Here is an 18,629-nt window from a genome sequence, read left to right on the forward strand (position 1 = left end):
ACAGCATGTGCCTCTCCATCTTTCTTCTTTGCAAACGCCCCATAACGTTTGGCAGAAGAGCCTTCTTCTCTGGTTAACCGTCCTTCACGGACCCCTTCTTCTAGACGCATCCCCATATTCACCATCTCGGTGAAGTCAGAAGGAGCGCTAGCAATCATCCACTCATAATAAAAAGAACTTAAAGTCTTCAGAAAGATCTTAGTCATCTCTTTCTCTTCTAGCGGAGGCACGATCTGTGCTGCCATCTCTCGCCACCTCTGGGCGTACTCCTTAAATGTTTCTTTATCCTTCTGGGACATGGCTCTCAATTGATCTCTATTGGGAGCCATATCCACGTTATACTTGTACTGCTTGACGAAGGCTTCGCCGAGATCATTGAAGGATCGGATGTTCGCGCTGTCTAAACCCATGTACCAACGCAAAGCGGCACCGGACAGACTGTCCTGAAAGTAGTGGATGAGTAGTTGGTAATTATCGGTTTGAGTCGACATCTTCCTGGCATACATGACCAGGTGGCTGAGAGGACAAGTATTTCCTTTGTACTTTTCAAAATCAGGGACCTTGAATTTCACAGGGATCTTCACATTTGGAACCAAGCAGAGTTCGGCAGCAGACTTGCCAAAAAGATCCTTCCCTCTGAGAGTTTTCAATTCCTTGCGAAGCTCAAGAAATTGATCGTTCATAGCATCCATCTTCTCATAAACATCTGGACCCTCAGACGGCTCAGAATGATAGATGGTATCGTCTACCCTGGGCAAAGTATGCACGACAGGAGGAGGAACGGAAAGGACCGGGCTAGATGCCAGCAGAGAAGCAAAGGTGGGAACAGGACCCTCAGGCATGAAATTGGGAGGCATCCCCCACGGGAACCCGGTTGGCATGGCTGTTGGAACAAAGTATGCACTGGCAGCGGGCACAGTAGAGGGCACAATCTCGGAGATAACTGTCCTCTGGGGAGGAGTTGAAGGTGTCGGAGAAGACTGGCTCTGGGAAGCCATGAATGACTCCATTAGGGCAGTCAATCTGGCCACTTCCTCTTTCAGCTCACGATTCTCTTGCTCTAAGTGATCCATCAGTCTTGAAATGTTGGCTCTAGTGTAGTACCGGTGAGTCAGCTTGTCGTCAAAATAAATGAAGGACACAGAGTTAGACCACAGGGCAAGGGACCGGAAACGAAACCTGTTTATGCATATGATGCATGCAATGTTTGTGCATATGATTTGTTTTTTATTTCAAAGGAACTTTAGAGTTTTATTTGCAAATTCTGGAAATATTAAGCATTTTATCACATATGGAAATATCTCATCAAATAATATCAGGGAAAAGAAGTGCAGCATCGTCAATCATATACAAGAGAAAAGGAAAATAATCATCCTATGGATCCCTAGAACAATCATCTAAAGCTCGGGACACAGGAAGATAAGATGCGCGAAGCCTCTTCACCTCCCTCTCGTAGGCTGCCTCCATATCGGCCTTCTCTTTGGCGAGTCGATCATACCTCCTCTTCCAGAACTTAGAAGACTGAGGAAGTAGAGAAGTCCATACATCATCAGGGTCATCAATAACCTGATGCTCAAGAAACTCAATCAACGCATCCTTCTCCTTAATCTGCTGAAGCAACTCTTCACGTGAACGGATCCAGGCACGTGAACGGTCTTTTTCTCTCAACTCCTCAACTCCTTGATTAGGGAGGGTTGAAGGCCCAGCCATAATCATAGGTGTAGGTCTCGGATACTCGTAAGGCATGAGATACTCAGACGCCCTCTTCCTAACCCAAACAGTGTAAGGCTCCAAAGCAATGCAATTCTTAGGACCCAACTCTTTCCTTCCTTTCCTATGAATCTTGCGCCAAGCGCGGACCATCCTAGCTTTCAAGCCTTAGGGATCTTTACCATCCTGAAAGAATACACCCTCTAACAGAATGTTATTGGGTTTATCCTTTAAGGGGAACCCAAGCTGCCGACGTGCCAAAACAGGATTGTAGTTAATCCCACCACATGTACCAAGAAGAGGTACATTGGAGAATTCACCACAAGAGTCAATAATCTGCACACCATCATACACATGGTTATACCAAGAGATATCATCATTAGTGAGAGACATAAGTCTCGTGGACCACCGTAGACATTCCTTGTTCTCCTTGAAAGCGACCATCTGAGGTAAGTGAGAAATAAACCACTTATACAACAGAGGCAAACAACACACAATGGCGCCACCACCCTTTGCATTCCTCATATGCAAAGAGAAATAGGTATCGCCCAACCGAGTCGGAACGAGATTAAGAGTAGAGAAGATCCTAATAGCGTTCACATCCACAAACTTGTCGATGTTGGGGAACAATACTAGCCCATAGATGAGAAGTACAACTATGGCTTCAAAGGCATCCTCACTCATGGCCTTCCCATACATAGTAGCTTAAGCAATAAGGAACTCAGAAGGGAGACCTTGAATTCCACCTTTGGTAGTCATATGATCACCAACCAGAGATTCATCTATGTGTAACATGTCTGCTATCTCTTGATAAGTAGGAATACTCTCCAAGCCACTGAACGGCAACTGGTCCAGAACAGGTATACCCACAAGGTAAGCATACTCCTCAAGGGTAGGTAAAAGCTGAAAATCCGGAAACATGAAGCAACGGTACAAGGGATCATAAAACTGCACCAATACACTCACCAATCCTTCATCCACCTAAGTAGTCAGAAGAGGAAGAAGCTTCCCAAAACGAGCCTTGAAACCTAAAGGATCTAATACATAGGATATCAGATTCCTTAACTCTTTCAAATCGGGTTGCCTGAAGCTGTACTTCTTTGTATTCCTTCTTTGTCTTTCCATGTCTGAAAATTTTGCAAATAAACCCCTTAAGTTCCTTGAAAATTTTCTTATTTATTGATGATATGGATGCAAATGGGTGCATGAATGCATGAATGCAACAATCACACTCAAGGATCAAGCAAAGAACACCAAACAAAGGTCATGGGATGGATCATGTTATCCTTAATATCAATCATCCATTTTGGTGGATTATGGTTTACACCTTATCAACACCCAAGTTCCATTGATATTAAGGATTCATGAACGGATCGACCATGAATCAAGGGTTTGTTGTAAGTCACGAGTATGGAGTTAGGTTAAGAACCACCCAAAAGGGAGTGTACTAGGGTTTAAACCTGCCAAACATGTTCTACAAGAGGTTCCCATAGTCATCATCCCATCTTTCGGATATTATTGGAGAAACGACTACTCGTATTCCAAAAATATTCTCAAGAGAGACTCTTATGAGTGTAGTATCGCGTAACAATCGTATCAAATCTTACACTTGAACGACTTTCGCACTACATCCTAAGAATAGGCCAAGATGGGCTTGGTAAACTAAGGTCCTTGGCTTCTAAGGTCTATATTGGAAAGAGTAATGTCTAACCACAACTTACTTGTGTGACATTATTGATCCCAACATAACCTCCACCAAGTGAATGGACTTGCAAGTCAACTTGCTAAGGAATAACTCCACACAAGTCAACAAGACTACGCCATTCTCCTATCCTAAGTGCACTCGAGTCCGGGTATAGAACTCATCTCACAAAGATCACAAAGCATACAAGGAATTAATATTCAAGCAATTCAATCATTACATACAATACAGTAATCCCAAATTGCACAAAAATATGTCACAAAAAAAATATATACAATACAATACAACAAATATGAAAAGTAGGCAAAACCCACTAGGATTTATCAGTCCCCAGCAGAGTCACCACTTTTCTGTAGCGGGGTATTCGTTACCATTAGAGATATTGACTAAATTCAAGGTAAATCATACAAGTCAAGTCGCCACCGCACTTCTATTTATCCAAAGGAATGGTTAGAAAGCGAACAAAAACCTAAAAGTTTTATCGAATCAAAAACTAGTAAAAATGTCAGAGATCTGGGTAGGGGGTTGGTTAGGCAATGGGAAGGTATTAGGCACCCAAAGCATCCTAGGTACTCCTAGGGAGCCCTTTTCACATTTGTTGCAAAGGTTGTTGTTTTGTAAAAAATTATTTGTGCAAACATGATTGAAGGGATGAGAAAAACGTGTATGTTTATCTAATGTACTACTTATTAAAAGAAGGGTCAAAAGAAGATGACTCGCACGGATGTCGCATCCACTGCATACGTATCTCATCTGAATCTGAGAATCAGAGTCTTCGTAGCTCGGCTACCTATGGGTTAAAGAGGAGTGTGCTCGCTAAGACATCGCGTCTTATGCCTACGTATCTCATCTGGGATGAAAATCAGAGCAAAACGTAGTTCGACCACCTATGGGGTAAGGGTTGTGTTTTGGGGTGAACGACGTTACTACGCAATCTACCGGATGCTCGACCTTTGGAGAATTACTCGCCTGTAGTAGAAGGAGTAAACATGTTCTTAGGAGAAGAAAAATCAATGAGTTTGGGGTGTTTAGGGATGCTCATGCAAAAAGGCAGTCCTAGATGAAGGAACCGCGCTACCTTAAATGACATGCCACGAGAGGCTATACGAAACCTAAGAAATCGGTAACATGCGGGAAAAGTAAAGGGATCGAGAGATCTACCGTACGGATAAAGATCCGAAGTAACAACAATTAGATAAATAAGAAACCCAAAGACTCTTCCAAGCTAAACACCATTAAAGAAAACGAGTCAGTACAGGTAATCGGAATAGACCTCCAGGTGGTATCCCACAAATAAAGTGGAACACCAGGCAAGCCATATGTGCAAGAGTCATATGAGCCCTCACAAAACAAAACTCAACAAACAGGTTAGAGAAACAAGATAGGGTAATCAAGAGTTGCCCCCAAATCAAAATGTAACCACATGAATCATGCCATTAAAATTCACAAAAAGCTCACAAAAAGCAACCAAGGGTAGGAGGCCTAAACCTCTTGTCAAACACATGCATCAAAAGGGTATCAAATTCACCCATAATACCTCATACATTCAGAGCATTCAAATTAAAAGCATAAAGTAATGGGAATAAGGGCAAACCTGACTGGAGAGATCGAATGAAATTGAATGGCACGGTTGGGTTTGCAAAGCACTCTGAGGGTTTATATGAGAGGGAATTGGTTCTTTGCCGGTGAGTTCCCTTCAGTCTCTAGAGGTTGCTCTGAACTCTGTTAGCTCTTCTCTCACTTTCTTTTTCCTTGCCAGGGTAATAGGAATAGAATGGCCTTTTGTTTCACTGAAACTCTGAATTTATAACCTGATTTTTGTGGACCTGTGGGCTCAAATAGAGAGGCCCAAGTCCAAAAATTTTCTGTTATATTTTATTTATTTATTTTATTTTATTTTTTTCGTTTTTTTTTTCGTTTTTCATTTTTTTTAAACACGTGGGCTTTGCCTAGCGAGCATGACAGTTCAAGAAATTCCTCTGAGCGTAGGTGATTCTGGTGGCTTTTCTTGGGACTCGCTAGGCGACCCATTCTGCTCGCCTAGCGAGCATGACAACTCATGAACAAACTTTTGCTCCTTCAAGATTAACGTTTTGACTGACGAATAGACCCCATTTGAACTTGTTGGAAGTATCTCAAGCCATTCCCTTGTGTTGACTGATCATCTAAATAGAACCCACAAAGTGTCTTGGATGATACTCAAGCTTCAAACAAAAGATGTTAGTGACACATTTTTGTGCTTTTGGTTAGTAAACAAAAGTAAGAGAAACAATGATGTATAATTCAAGCATGCTTGGTGATCTCAAACCAATCACAAGGAGTCCCACCCAAAGGCAAAGGGAACCAAGATGCTAAAGATCCTTGAGGCAATGCAAATGCAATGTTACGATGCCATGAGGGATCTTAGGGTCAAAATTGGGGTCTTACAGACATAATAAAGTAAAAGCCTTTTATTATTAATAAATAATTTGATACAAGTACCAAAAGTATTGACCTCTAGGTCCTACACCAACAATCTCCCACTAGCACTAGAGCCAATCAGGCATACCCCTAATGCCCATAGATCTAGTATGGCCATCATGCTTCTATTGTGCAAGAGGCTTTGTCAGTGGGTCAGCATTATTGTCAAGTGTAGGTACTCTGCATATTTTCACATCTCCTCTATCTATTATCTCTCGAATGAGGTGATAATGCCTAAGTATGTGCTTGGATCATTGGTGAGATCTAGGCTCGTTAGCTTGTGCGATAGCACCATTGTTATCACAATAGAGATCAATGGGATCCACAATGCTAGGAACTATGCCAAGTTCACTAATGAACTTTTTGATCGAAACAACTTCCTTTGTTGCACATGAGGCAGCAATATAATCGGCCTCAGTTATAGAATCAACAACTATATCTTGCTTTGAACTTTTCCAGCTCACAGCGCCACCATTTAAGCAAAACACAAAACCAAATTGCGATCTAAAGCCATCCTTATCTGTCTGGAAGCTAGCATCGGTGTATCCAATTACAACATGCTCTTCCTGACCTCCATATATCAAGAATAAGTCCTTAGTCCTTCTCAAATACTTAAGGATATTCTTGATAGCTACCCAATGAGTATCACCGGAATTAGATTGGTACCTACTCGTTTCACTTAAAGCATACGAGACATCTGGTCGAGTACATACCATGGCATACATGATAGATCCTATTGCAGATGCATATGGAATCTTATTCATGCGATCCCTTTCTTCCTTAGTTGAAGGGGATTGTGTTTTTGACAGACACATGCCATGTTGCATAGGTATGAATCCTTTCTTGGAATCATGCATATTAAAGTGTCTCAGCACTTTATCTATGTATGTACTTTGACTTAGGCCAAGCAGTTTTTGTGATCTATCTCTATAGATCCTGATTCGTAATATATGGGATGCTTCACCTAGGTCCTTCATATAAAAGCATTTCCCCAACCAAGACTTTACATGTTGCAGGGTAGGGACATCATTTCCAATGAGTAATATGTCATCTACATAAAATACCAGGAAGACGATCATGCTCCCACTAAGCTTCTTGTAGACACAAGGCTCATATTCATTCTTGATGAAGCCATATTGTTTTACTATTTAATCAAAAGAAAGATTCCAGCTTCTGGAAGCTTGCTTCAATCCATAGATTGATCTTTGTAACTTACATATATTTTGGGCTTCTTCTGGTATGCCAAATCCTTCAGGTTGTGTCATGTACACATCCTCAAAAAGATTTCCATTAAGGAAAACAGTTTTGACATCCATCTGCCATATTTCATAATCATCATATGCAGCGATAACAAGTAAAATCCGAACAGATTTAAGCATTGCAACTGGTGAAAAGGTTTCATCATAGTCAACCCCATGAATTTGTTTATATCCTTTTGCAACCGGTCTTGCCTTATAGGTATGTACCTTACCATCCATGTCAGTCTTATTTTTGAAGACCCACTTGCATCCTATAGGGTTAACTCCAACAAGAGGCTCTACCAAGGTCCAAACCTGGTTTGTGTACATGGAATCCATTTCAGATTTCATGGCTTCTAGCCACTTCTCAAACTCGGGACTAGTTATGGCCTCTTGGTAGGCCACATGCTCATCTTGATCCATGAGTAATACATCACCTTGATCCGTTATGAGATATCCATATCTCTCAGGTAGGTGACGTATCCTGCTTGACCTACGTTGGTCTTGTTCTACTTGAGCAGGTTGCTCTTCCATAACTACTTGTGTTTCTTGCTCTAATTCCTCCATAGGTGTATCAATGCTTGTGATTCTTGAATTTCTTCAAGCTCTACTTTCCTCCCACTGATTCCTTTGGAAATAAAATCCTTTTCTAAGAAAACTCCAGTTTGAGCGACAAACACTTTGCCCACAGAAGGATTGTAGAAGTAATATCCTATTGTTTCTTTAGGATATCCCACAAATAAGCATTTATCATATTTGGGTTCAAGCTTAGTTGAAATTTGTCGTTTCACATAAACTTCACAACCCCAAATCTTCATGTAAGACATATGTGGTTTCTTACCACTCCATATCTCATATGGTGTCTTCTCAACCTTTTTGGATGGAACACGGTTAAGTGTGTAAGCTGTTGTCAACAGTGCATGTCCCCAAAAGGAGTTTGGAAGATCGGCATGAATCATCATGGATCAGACCATGTATAACAAGGTTCGATTTCTTCTCTCAGATACACCGTTCCATTGGGGTGTTCCAGGAGGAGTAAGTTGGGATAGGATCCCACACTCTATTAGATGGTCATCAAACTCTAGGCTTAAATACTCACTACCTCGATCTGATCGGATATTTTAAATATTCTAACCTAGTTAGTTTTGTACTTCATTCTTGAATTCCTTGAACTTTTCAAAGGACTATGATTTGTGTTTCATTAAATATACATAACCATATCTACTGAAATAATTAGTAAATGTGATGAAGTACTGAAAACCTCCGTTGGCTGGTATGTTCAGTGGTCCACATACATTAGTATGTATGAGGGCCAAAAGATCATTAGCTCTTTCACCTTTTCCTGTGAATGGAGACTTTGCCATCTTTCCAATTAAACAAGATATACGTGTCTCACATGATTCATAATCAAAAGAGTCCCAGAGTCCATCTTTATGGAGTTTGGAAATGTGTTTCTCATTTATGTGGCCTAATCGACAATGCCAAAGGTAAGTTGGATTTAACTCATTAGGTTTCATCCTTTTAGTATTAATGTTATAAATAGGCATTTCAAGATCAAGGATATATAGTCCATTATTCATTTGTGCAGTAGCATAAAATATATCATTCAAATAAATGGAGCAACAATTGTTCTTTATTATAAATGAAAAACCAAACTTGTCCAAACAAGAAACGGAAATAATATTCCTGCTAATTGCAGGTACATAATAACAGTTCTCTAACTTAATTATTAAACCACTAGGTAAAGTCAATACATAAGTTCCTACGGCTAAAGCATCAACCTTTGCTCCATTGCCAACTCGTAGGTCAACTTCACCTTTTGCCAAATCTCATACTCCTTTTTAGCCCCTGCACATTGGTACAAATGTGAGAACCACATCCAATATCTAATACCCATGATGCAGAAGTAGATAAATTAATTTCAATAACAAAAATACCTGAAGTTGAAGTCTCTACTCCATTCTTCCTATCTTCCAGGTACTTTGGACAGTTTCTCTTCCAGTGTCCGGTCTTACCGCAATGGAAGCAGGTGCCTTCCTTTTCTATGCCTCCACTAGGCTTCAAAGAAGGAGTAGTGGGTTTGGGTTTGGTAACTTCCTTGCCTTTCCCTTTATCACCCTACTTGGTGGGTGTTTTGTTCTATCTCTTTCCATTTCCGATCATCAGAATGGAGTTCCCTTTTTACTTCAGATTCTGCTCAGAAGTTCTTAACATGGCTAGCAGCTCAGGAAGAGATTTATCCATATCATTCATATTGAAATTAAGGATAAATTAACTGAATCTATCTGGCAACGATTGCAAGATCAAATCAATCGCAAGTTCCTTTCTGAGGGGAAAACCCAACCTCTTAAGGTTCTTCACATACTTAATCATCTTGAGCACATGGGGACCTACAAGGGCTCCCTCAGCTAACTTTCCTTGAAAAAGGGATTTTGAAACTTCAAACCTTTCATTCCTTTCCTGCTCTTGATAGAGCATCTTCAGGTGTTTGATCATATTGAACGCTGTCATGTTCTCATGTTGCTTTTGCAACTCTGAGTTCATGGTAGCTAGCATGAGGCAAGCAATTTTATTGGCATCATCGACATGCTTCTTATAAGCATCTCTTTCTGCCTTAGGTGCAGAACTAGGAGGTTCCTCTTCAGGAACAGGTTTCTCCAAGACATACAACTTCCTATCATGTTTGAGGATAATCCTCATATTTCGGTGCCAAACCAGAAAATTTATCCCAGACAATTTTTCCTTATCCAGGATTGATCGCAAAATGTTGTTAGAGGTGTTTGTTGTCATGGTAATCTACATGAAAATAATGAAAATATAAGTATCAATAACATATTTAATTAGGCCTTTAATTAAATATGCTCCTACTATTTTACTCAAAACAAATGACCCTCATCATTTGATTCGGAAAATCCCGTTGGAAGATTTTCTAGTGGGTCGAGATCCACATTTCACTTTGTTTTAAGTCCGCGTAGGCGGATTACACAAAACTAGGTTATTTAGGTAGGAACTCCTTCCAATTGTATCTAATACAACTCTCAGATATTTTAGTTGGGTGAATAACTCCTTATTCCAATCCATCACATGGATCATTTGCAACTCTTGCTTCTAAACGTATATAATCTTATTATAATTTGTTTAGTTAAGTTTGACCCATTGTTTTAGCAATTGGATATTACAATTATCCCATCGCACCTTACTAATATAGAATATGCACCTCGCATAGGCGAAAATTACATTATTCGATACTAGTCTTGATGAGTGCTAAAACTTGGAAAGCATAAACTTAATATTTAATTTGAGGGAATTTGCAATTATTTTGATCTCACCAGCTTATTTATCATATAAGTCGTCTCTCACATGCATCAACATGCATTCATATGCATGAACATACATACAAAATGAAACAGTTATGGCCCCTAGAGCAATTGTTCTCCCAAGCCAATGAGAGAACCTAAGCTAACCTAGTAACGATCTAAGCTTCTCCAAGTAAGATCTTCAAGGCTTTCCTTTTTTGATATTGTATTCTTATCTTTCTTCATAACATTATATTACATAAAAGAAACTCATTTTACATACGAGGGAGTGAGATGAGAAAAGAAGTTACATTAAGAGATTAAAAGAGAGGAACGACACGTAGGTCGGATTTTAAAATCCCAAAATAAAATAAAGGAAAACTAAGGCCATAATCGATCACCACAAGACAATAATAATAAAAAATTATATTATTATTAATTTAAATTCTGTTAATTAAATAAACCAAATTAAATTTCGACGACTGACATTACGCAGAGTTAGCCGGGGATTCCGCTGCCCGATCAGCGAACGGTGGTTTCGCTGACCGTTCAGCGGACGAGGGTCATGGGGGAAGCGCCCCCTGCAGGTTTGCAGGGAAGCGTCCCGACGCAAAATTTTAATGAATAATTCATTTGAAATCGATGTCGACTTTCGTATCAACACTTGATACTTTAAAGCACAACTCTTACGCAGTCACAACCCTAATCGCACAACTCTTTGACAGCACAACCCTTGTATCGTCATGAACCCTAATGCACCAATTTCATACCGTCAAATAAACCTCGATTGTTTATTCAGTATGATTGATCAATACGTCATTGCTTCACCATACTTTCGTCGGATTCCGAAGTAAATGACCATTGATCGCTCAAAGAAAAACAACCATTAAGTGTTTGAATGAACGAAAGAGAAACAATATATCATATATACCGTATTTTGCATCAGAATTACTTATATCATATATATAACTTGATCGATCTCAATTATGTAACCTATGAACGATCGATGTATCGCTGCTTCACCATACTAACGTCGGATTCCGAAGCATAGTCAACATCAATCATCCAAATTGTACACACATGATACCAAATTTAATTACTCGTTTATTCTTTGATTCATTCTATATTTTAATCGTATTAATACATAAAATACAGAAAATAAACAGCTATCAGATGCATGGTTTCGTAAGTGGCTCTGAAACCACTGAAGGAGAATTGTGATCCAAAACGCAACGGAAATTAAAATTTTCTCCTTTAGTGATCCTTACGAGTGAGCATGATCAGTGATAGAATCGTTATCTCTTGTGGCGATTGAAATCTTTGATGCAGATCTAAGGAGTGATCACAAACGTTGAATGGTGACAACGCCTCTACTCAGCCCACATGAACAAATTCCTTCAATCTTAGTGCTAGCTGCTACGAATGAAGGCTTTGAGTGAGTGAGTGAGAGAGAGAGAGAGAGGGAGAGAGAAATGAAATTTCAACTGAACAAATGCTTCTGCACAAGGGTTCTATTTAAAGAACCACTTGTGTGGGCTGCAAGTTAGAAAGCCCAATTAAGTTTATGTGGCCCATATCTTATGATATGCCAAAATCACTTAAGCGCGTGGTACCTTATCATATTTCGTATTCTACTTAAGTACACCGTACCTTATGATGTTCTACAATTCACTTAAGTGCATCGTACCTTACGGTGTTCCTTATTTACTCTATCTCTCATCAATTTGTCCTTTTGTGTGTGACCTTGTAGGTTTTCGCGACATTAGCAATTATATTAAATCACGTATTTAACATAATAAACAGTAAGTCGTATCTAGCAAAACATCACTGTTACCCAAGACACGAAAATTTCATGTGATATGACAAATCCTTTTGTAATAATACTTATGTGTATAATTACCCTTTTACCCCTATGTCTATATTGAACACAAGGCATAGACCGTGTCATCCTTGTCCAGTTCAATATTGGGCTTGTATACATTTATCCTGTTACATAGGATGGGAAAATTCCATCTAGGTCACTCATGTCCCTCAACATGCTTCGTGGAGTACCCATCAATTGTCTTTATGGTCATCCAGTTACGGACAATGTTTGATCGGCAATAAAACACTCGACTCTACAACTAGGGTCCATAGTGGTTTCAGATTGAAGGGTGGTATACACCACTATTACCATGAGAATAACTTATAACACTTTGCATAACATTCTATATGGTATTCTCATAGCGGGTCAATCCAGTATAAATATTACTCATAATATTCATACATATGTTTAAGACTTGATAACTCCTTATCCATGATCCATGAGATGTGATCATCAGTCTATATACATAATAGTCTTAATGCCTTAATGTTATCCCACTTCACAACAAATCTCGACTATGAATACTTTAAGAATAATGTCTTTATATTTAATGAGATCTCATGATTAAGTCACACTTGATATATTAAACGGACTATCTATTCTAGGGACTTTATTAAACAAACATAGTAAAGAAAAAGCCTTTTATTATTAATAAATAATTCAATATAAGTACCAAAAGTATTGGCCTCTAGGACTTACACCAACAAGACTCACCCTAGATAGCTAGATTAGGTCGTAAATCCCTAAATCCTTCCAGTAATGTGCGCTACTTTTCTCAATCATATCCAAGTACTTAATATACTCAACGTCCTCAGGTGGAGGAGAGGAACAGAAGATCCGATTCTTGAAGAAATTAAACTTGAAGAGTTAGTCAATGAACATCAGTGGTTCATACCCACGATATATGCGGAAGTGATCCTGAAGAAGTTGGGGCTTCTTAATATATTTGGGTAAAGGGCCTATAAAAACATGCACCTTACCAGGAAGCACGTAAGGAATGAAGGTAGAGAGATACCAGACCTTTCTTCTCTCCACTCCAAATGGAGGCTCTGGTACATAGGCATGTTCGTTAACACAGATGGGAAGCTCAATCTCGGTTGTGAAGTCCACATGGTGTTGTTCTAGAAGTGCCATTGAAGGGTATGGGTTTTCTGAGTAAGAGATTAAGGAAGAAGGAAGCAAAAACTAAGTTTTGGCTTTCTGTAAGGTGAGTTGCAGAAACAGGAAACAAGTAGAAAAGTGTTTGAGTAAACACTTGTAAATAGCAAAAAAAATGGTTCAATTTTCCCAAGAAAATATCGGTCACGTGGTGGTTAACTTGACAAATGGTGTATAAAAGCCATGGGAAAAGACAAAATGGAAATTAGAGCAAGGGTAAATGATTCTAGTTCATTTAATACTCCTAGGAAATAGGAAGTAATCATAGAGAATCTACATGCATGTCTGAGACGTGTACAAAGATGAACCGTGACAGAGTGGTCCCAAAAAATGCCACTGTTCTCCCTTCATATATGGGTTGACAATGACATTTTGGAGGGGGGGGGGCATATGTTACACTTGGATTTTTTAGCTAATAGAAAGTCAACAAATAATGTCAATGAAAAGACGTTTGTTGTAGGTAAGCATTAATGGAGTTGTAAAGAGCATTAATGATGAAGCGTCGACAAACTAATAACAAAGGATCGACCAAGCTGTCGACACAGGGAAATGTTGTTTGGAGGAATCTCAGGGATAAATCCCCAAGACCAGGATCACTTGGGAAGATGTCCAGAATCTCGAGAAGGGAAGTCGACAAGGGCCTTTAGTTCAAAAAGAAGACCAGTCGACTGAACCACGTAAGGTTGAAAGACTTAGTAAAGTTACAGGTCCAGAGTCTTTGGTAGGCAACATCGATAACATGTTGAGTAATTACTATTAGGGGTTCATGAGGAAGTTGGCAGAAGTTACAATTCAACATGGATTTTAAATAGATAGAGTCGTGGATGACATGTAAACACGCTAGTGGGAGCTTGAAGATTGAATATGGAGTGAATGCATCAGTTCCTTAGAGGTCATAACCGTCGTCGACGGTTACTTGTAAATAGAATAAATAGCAGACTCATACATGAGATCAAATGCCGCAAAATTTCCTACATATTTTCCATACCACTAGAGTATCTGAGTCAAATAGTGAAATAGTTGAGCAAGAAACATGCATGTGTTTGCGTGTTGTCTTTTTGTTAGTCTTTTGTTTCCTTAAACATAACATGTACTTTTACTTTTGCTTTGTTTAATGTCATTTATTGCATTTTACCTTATTATTTATCTCAATTTAACTTCATTTAAAGTCTTTTCCTATGTTGTTATCGTTCACACAACGGTTGCATTCAAACGTTTTAGTCCTCTCTCTCACAATCAAACAACATTCTTGGAGGTCGGTCAATATCACTAAAGGTTCCCCCGGCTCCCTCAGCGCTTGACAAAGCCTTGGGGACAACAGTTCTGGGCCGGCCAAAGGTCCAAATAGTTGAGGTCTAATTCACCTCAAATCCACCCCACCTGATCCAAGGTATAAAGCCAGTTCACACGAAAAACAATGTACACTCTCCACTTTTCGCTATACCTATCTTGAATCTTGAACTGATTTAAACGTTGGAGTACTAACAATTTAATTCCACCCGCACCACCGTACCAGAGATCAGCACCACTTGTAAAAAATCATCAGTTCTTTAACCGCATCTATTTCTGATTCCAAGACTAAACAACCATTTTTTTTAATAAGCCATGTATATTCTATTTTATTTTAAAAGATTTCATCATAAATTTTCTTTTGACTTCTAAATATTATTGATGAGACCAACACATCTTCAAAACTAACTCTTAAACTAACGACTACTCACCACTTATTTATAACTATGTTGTTATCTCATGTGAAATTATTGTTAAGACACATTTTAAGGTTTGTTTGATTGTTTGGAGGAAAATAAAGGAGATTGTTTTGAAGAAAAAAAATAGTTGAATGAAAATAATTAAAAGATTTGGGTGAAGAAAATTTTAAAGGTTCAATTTTATTTATAATACAAAATTCCTCTAATTTATAGGAATTAAAAAACATATTGGAAGAAAAGTTATGAGTATTGTGGAGGATTTAAATTAATTATTATAATATAACTTATATTATTATAGTATTTTGAAAATTTTAATAATTATGAGAAAATTATACTCATCTTCTTTAAGGTCTATTAAAATGACACTGAAACTTAATTTTATTTTAAAATATACATTAATTTTCGATGAGCTTTCCGGTAACAACAGTCAAAATCTATAGCTAATATTTATTTACAGTTTTTTTATATTACTAAAAATATTTGTTGGTATATGTAAATTTAAAGGAGGATAGATGATTTTTTTTTTAATGCGAGAAGTAAGGTTTGTGGTAAAAAGAGTCCCAATCCAAATTTTAATGAGAGGTGCAATAAAAAAGTATCCAACTTGATGAGAGAAATCGTCATCTTTGTCTGTATTTATAGCTCGTGAGAAAAACAATGTTACTGCTAAGCTATCTAGTGAGAAGCAAGAGTGAGAGAAAATGGCCTTTTCAGGTAAGCATGGCTGGGAAGACACGAAAGGCTTCACCCTGCAAGTCCTAACAGGAAGGTGGTTTATGGTGTTTTCATCATTTATGATCATGTCTGTGTCGGGAGCAAGCTACATGTTTGGTCTTTACTCAAGAGAAATAAAGTCTGTTTTGGGATATGACCAATCCACTCTTACTCTTTTAAGCTTCTTCAAGGACTTGGGCTCTAACATAGGCATTCTTTCTGGCCTTCTCAATGAAGTCACACCCCCTTGGGTTGTCTTATCAATTGGTGGTGTTCTAAACTTCTTTGGCTATTTCATGATTTGGCTTGCTGTCACAAGAAAAATCCCCAAACCAGCAGTATGGAATATGTGCTTATACATATTCATTGGAGCCAATTCTCATTGTTCAACCAACACTGGTGCTTTAGTCACAAGTGTAAAGAACTTCCCTGGTAGCAGAGGTGTTGTCATAGGCCTTTTGAGTGGCTATCTTGGTTTGAGTGGAGCTATCATCACTCAGCTATACTATGCCTTCTATGGAGATGACTCTAAATCTTTAATTTTGCTTATGGCTTGGCTACCAACTGCTGTAACTTTTGTTTTTATGCCAGTTATTAAACACCACAAAAGAGTTGAACAACCAAATGATTCCAAGGCTTTTTATAATTTCCTTTACATGACTTTGATCCTTGCAGGATTCCTCATGATAATGATCATAGTGCAAAAGTGTTTCAACTTTACTAAGAGTGAGTACTATGTCACTACCACCGTCATGCTTCTCTTGCTTATCCTTCCTCTTGTTGTTGTTATCATGGAAGAAAAAAGGATTTGGAAGAGCAAAAAAGAGAACATCAATACTCCTAAGCCTTTGAATATAATCACGCAGACTGATAATGCTAGCGGAGAGAGTACTCAAAATCAAAACATTCGTAGAGGTGAAGATCATACAATACTTGAAGCCATTTTCAGCCTTGACATGATGACTCTTTTTGTAGCCACAATTTGTGGACTTGGTGGAACTCTTACTGTGGTAAATAACTTGAGTCAGATTGGATTATCTTTAGGTTATCCAGCACATAGTATAACCACATTTGTTTCACTAATGGCTATTTGGATCTATCTAGGTAAAGTTACACAAGGAGTTATCTCAGAACTTATCATAACAAAGTTAAAACTCCCTAGACCTCTCATGCTCACATCAATCCTTATATTATCTTGTTTTGGTCACCTTCTAATTGCATTTGATGTTCCAAATGGTCTCTATGTAGCTTCCATTATTATTGGTTTCTGCTTTGGAGCAAACTGGCCAGTACTATTTTCAATCATATCTGAGCTATTTGGTCTTAAATATTACTCAACATTGTACAATGTTGGGTCAATAGCAAGTCCAATAGGGTCATACTTGTTAAGTGTGAGGGTTGCTGGTTATCTGTATGACAAGGAAGCCACAAAGCAAATGGCAGCATTAGGACTAAAGAGGAAGCAAGGGGAGGAGTTGAATTGCAATGGAAGTGAGTGCTACAAATTGGCTTTCATTATAATCACTGCTGTTAGCCTCTTTGGGGCACTTGTGTCTCTAACTTTAGTTTTAAGGACTAGAGAGTTCTATAAAGGTGACATATACAAGAAGTTCAGAGAGGAAGCTAGAAATAATGAATTGGTTGTGACTCAGAACAAGGTTGGACCTGCCTCAAATGATGGATAGATAGATAGACATCTTTGGTAAAAAATTGGCAGGTAATACTTCAGAATTGGAAAATTGTGTATGGGTGGATATATGAGAAACTAATAAGTAGCAATTCCTCTATATAGTCTACAATAGTAACTATTACATTTGAAGAGTAAAATTTATCTTTAAAAGGCAGAGTCTTTTATAATTTTCAATGTAACTTAATTGTTTTTTTTTCCAATTGCATTGTATTATTGATATTATGAACTTCATTTTATTTTATACTGAAATAGAAAATAGATTCTAGATTGATGACAATAATCATGGTGAGATTTTTGGTGTGATGGTTATGATTCTTCGATGATCAAAGAGTTATTGGTAAAAATTAGTATTTCGACGTCTAAGTCAGTGTGTGAATGAGGTGAGATTTTAAAAATATGAGTGAAAATGTATTTGCGTGTGACTCAAGGGCCACCTATATATAAAGGAGACAATTATAATTGTATTTGGCATGTCTGGCATGATGTGCAGTTAGATGAAGATCACCTGTCTTAATGGGAAGAGTGTTGTGGTCGTGTGCGGTGCCTAGGGATGAGGATCTACCTTTGTGTCGGTGATTGGTGTATCCATACTGGATTGAACTTATGAATTGGGTCGGTCGTCATTGGCTAGCCGGAAACAATTGCACATAAGTCCTTACTATCAACTTTGAAGCAAATATTATTGATGCAGAAACTAGTAAGGACGACCTAGGAATCTGGACCACTAAGGAAACTAGTCATTAAGAGTGTGCCTTAGGGAGAAGGAACTTCATGGTGGCCCTCAGTGAGAGTACTTGTATCGAGAAATATGCACATTTAATGCACTTCGTGCATACGATTCATTGCGATGGTGATGGCTTTGACGTGCTCCCACACGCGTATGGGATGAATGTGATACGTCTATCCAACTTGAGTGAACTCAAGTGCAATTATTGCTTTGAGAATCCATCAGAATTGTTGGATGTGGATTTTGGCCTTATGACAAATCACAATTGTTGAACTCGGTGCTGGTTGTTTCAATAAAGCGATAACTTGAGATTCATTTCATTTTTCGACTTCTTCATATCACATGTGCGCACGCACACACG

At 38.5% G+C, this 18,629-nt stretch overlaps 1 protein-coding gene across 1 annotated transcript; it reads left to right on the top strand.

Moving 5' to 3' along the window:
* The first annotated feature begins 15,781 nt into the window (after positions 1–15,781).
* LOC127097017 (protein NUCLEAR FUSION DEFECTIVE 4) lies at positions 15,782–18,012 on the top strand. The gene has a single exon (XM_051035535.1). It carries the CDS (start codon positions 15,839–15,841, stop codon positions 17,534–17,536), a length of 1,698 nt encoding a protein of 565 aa, XP_050891492.1. The 5' UTR covers positions 15,782–15,838; the 3' UTR covers positions 17,537–18,012.
* Positions 18,013–18,629: the final 617 nt, after the last annotated feature.

Source organism: Lathyrus oleraceus, chromosome 6 (assembly GCF_024323335.1).
Source record: "Lathyrus oleraceus cultivar Zhongwan6 chromosome 6, CAAS_Psat_ZW6_1.0, whole genome shotgun sequence".
Lineage (NCBI taxonomy): Eukaryota > Viridiplantae > Streptophyta > Magnoliopsida > Fabales > Fabaceae > Lathyrus > Lathyrus oleraceus.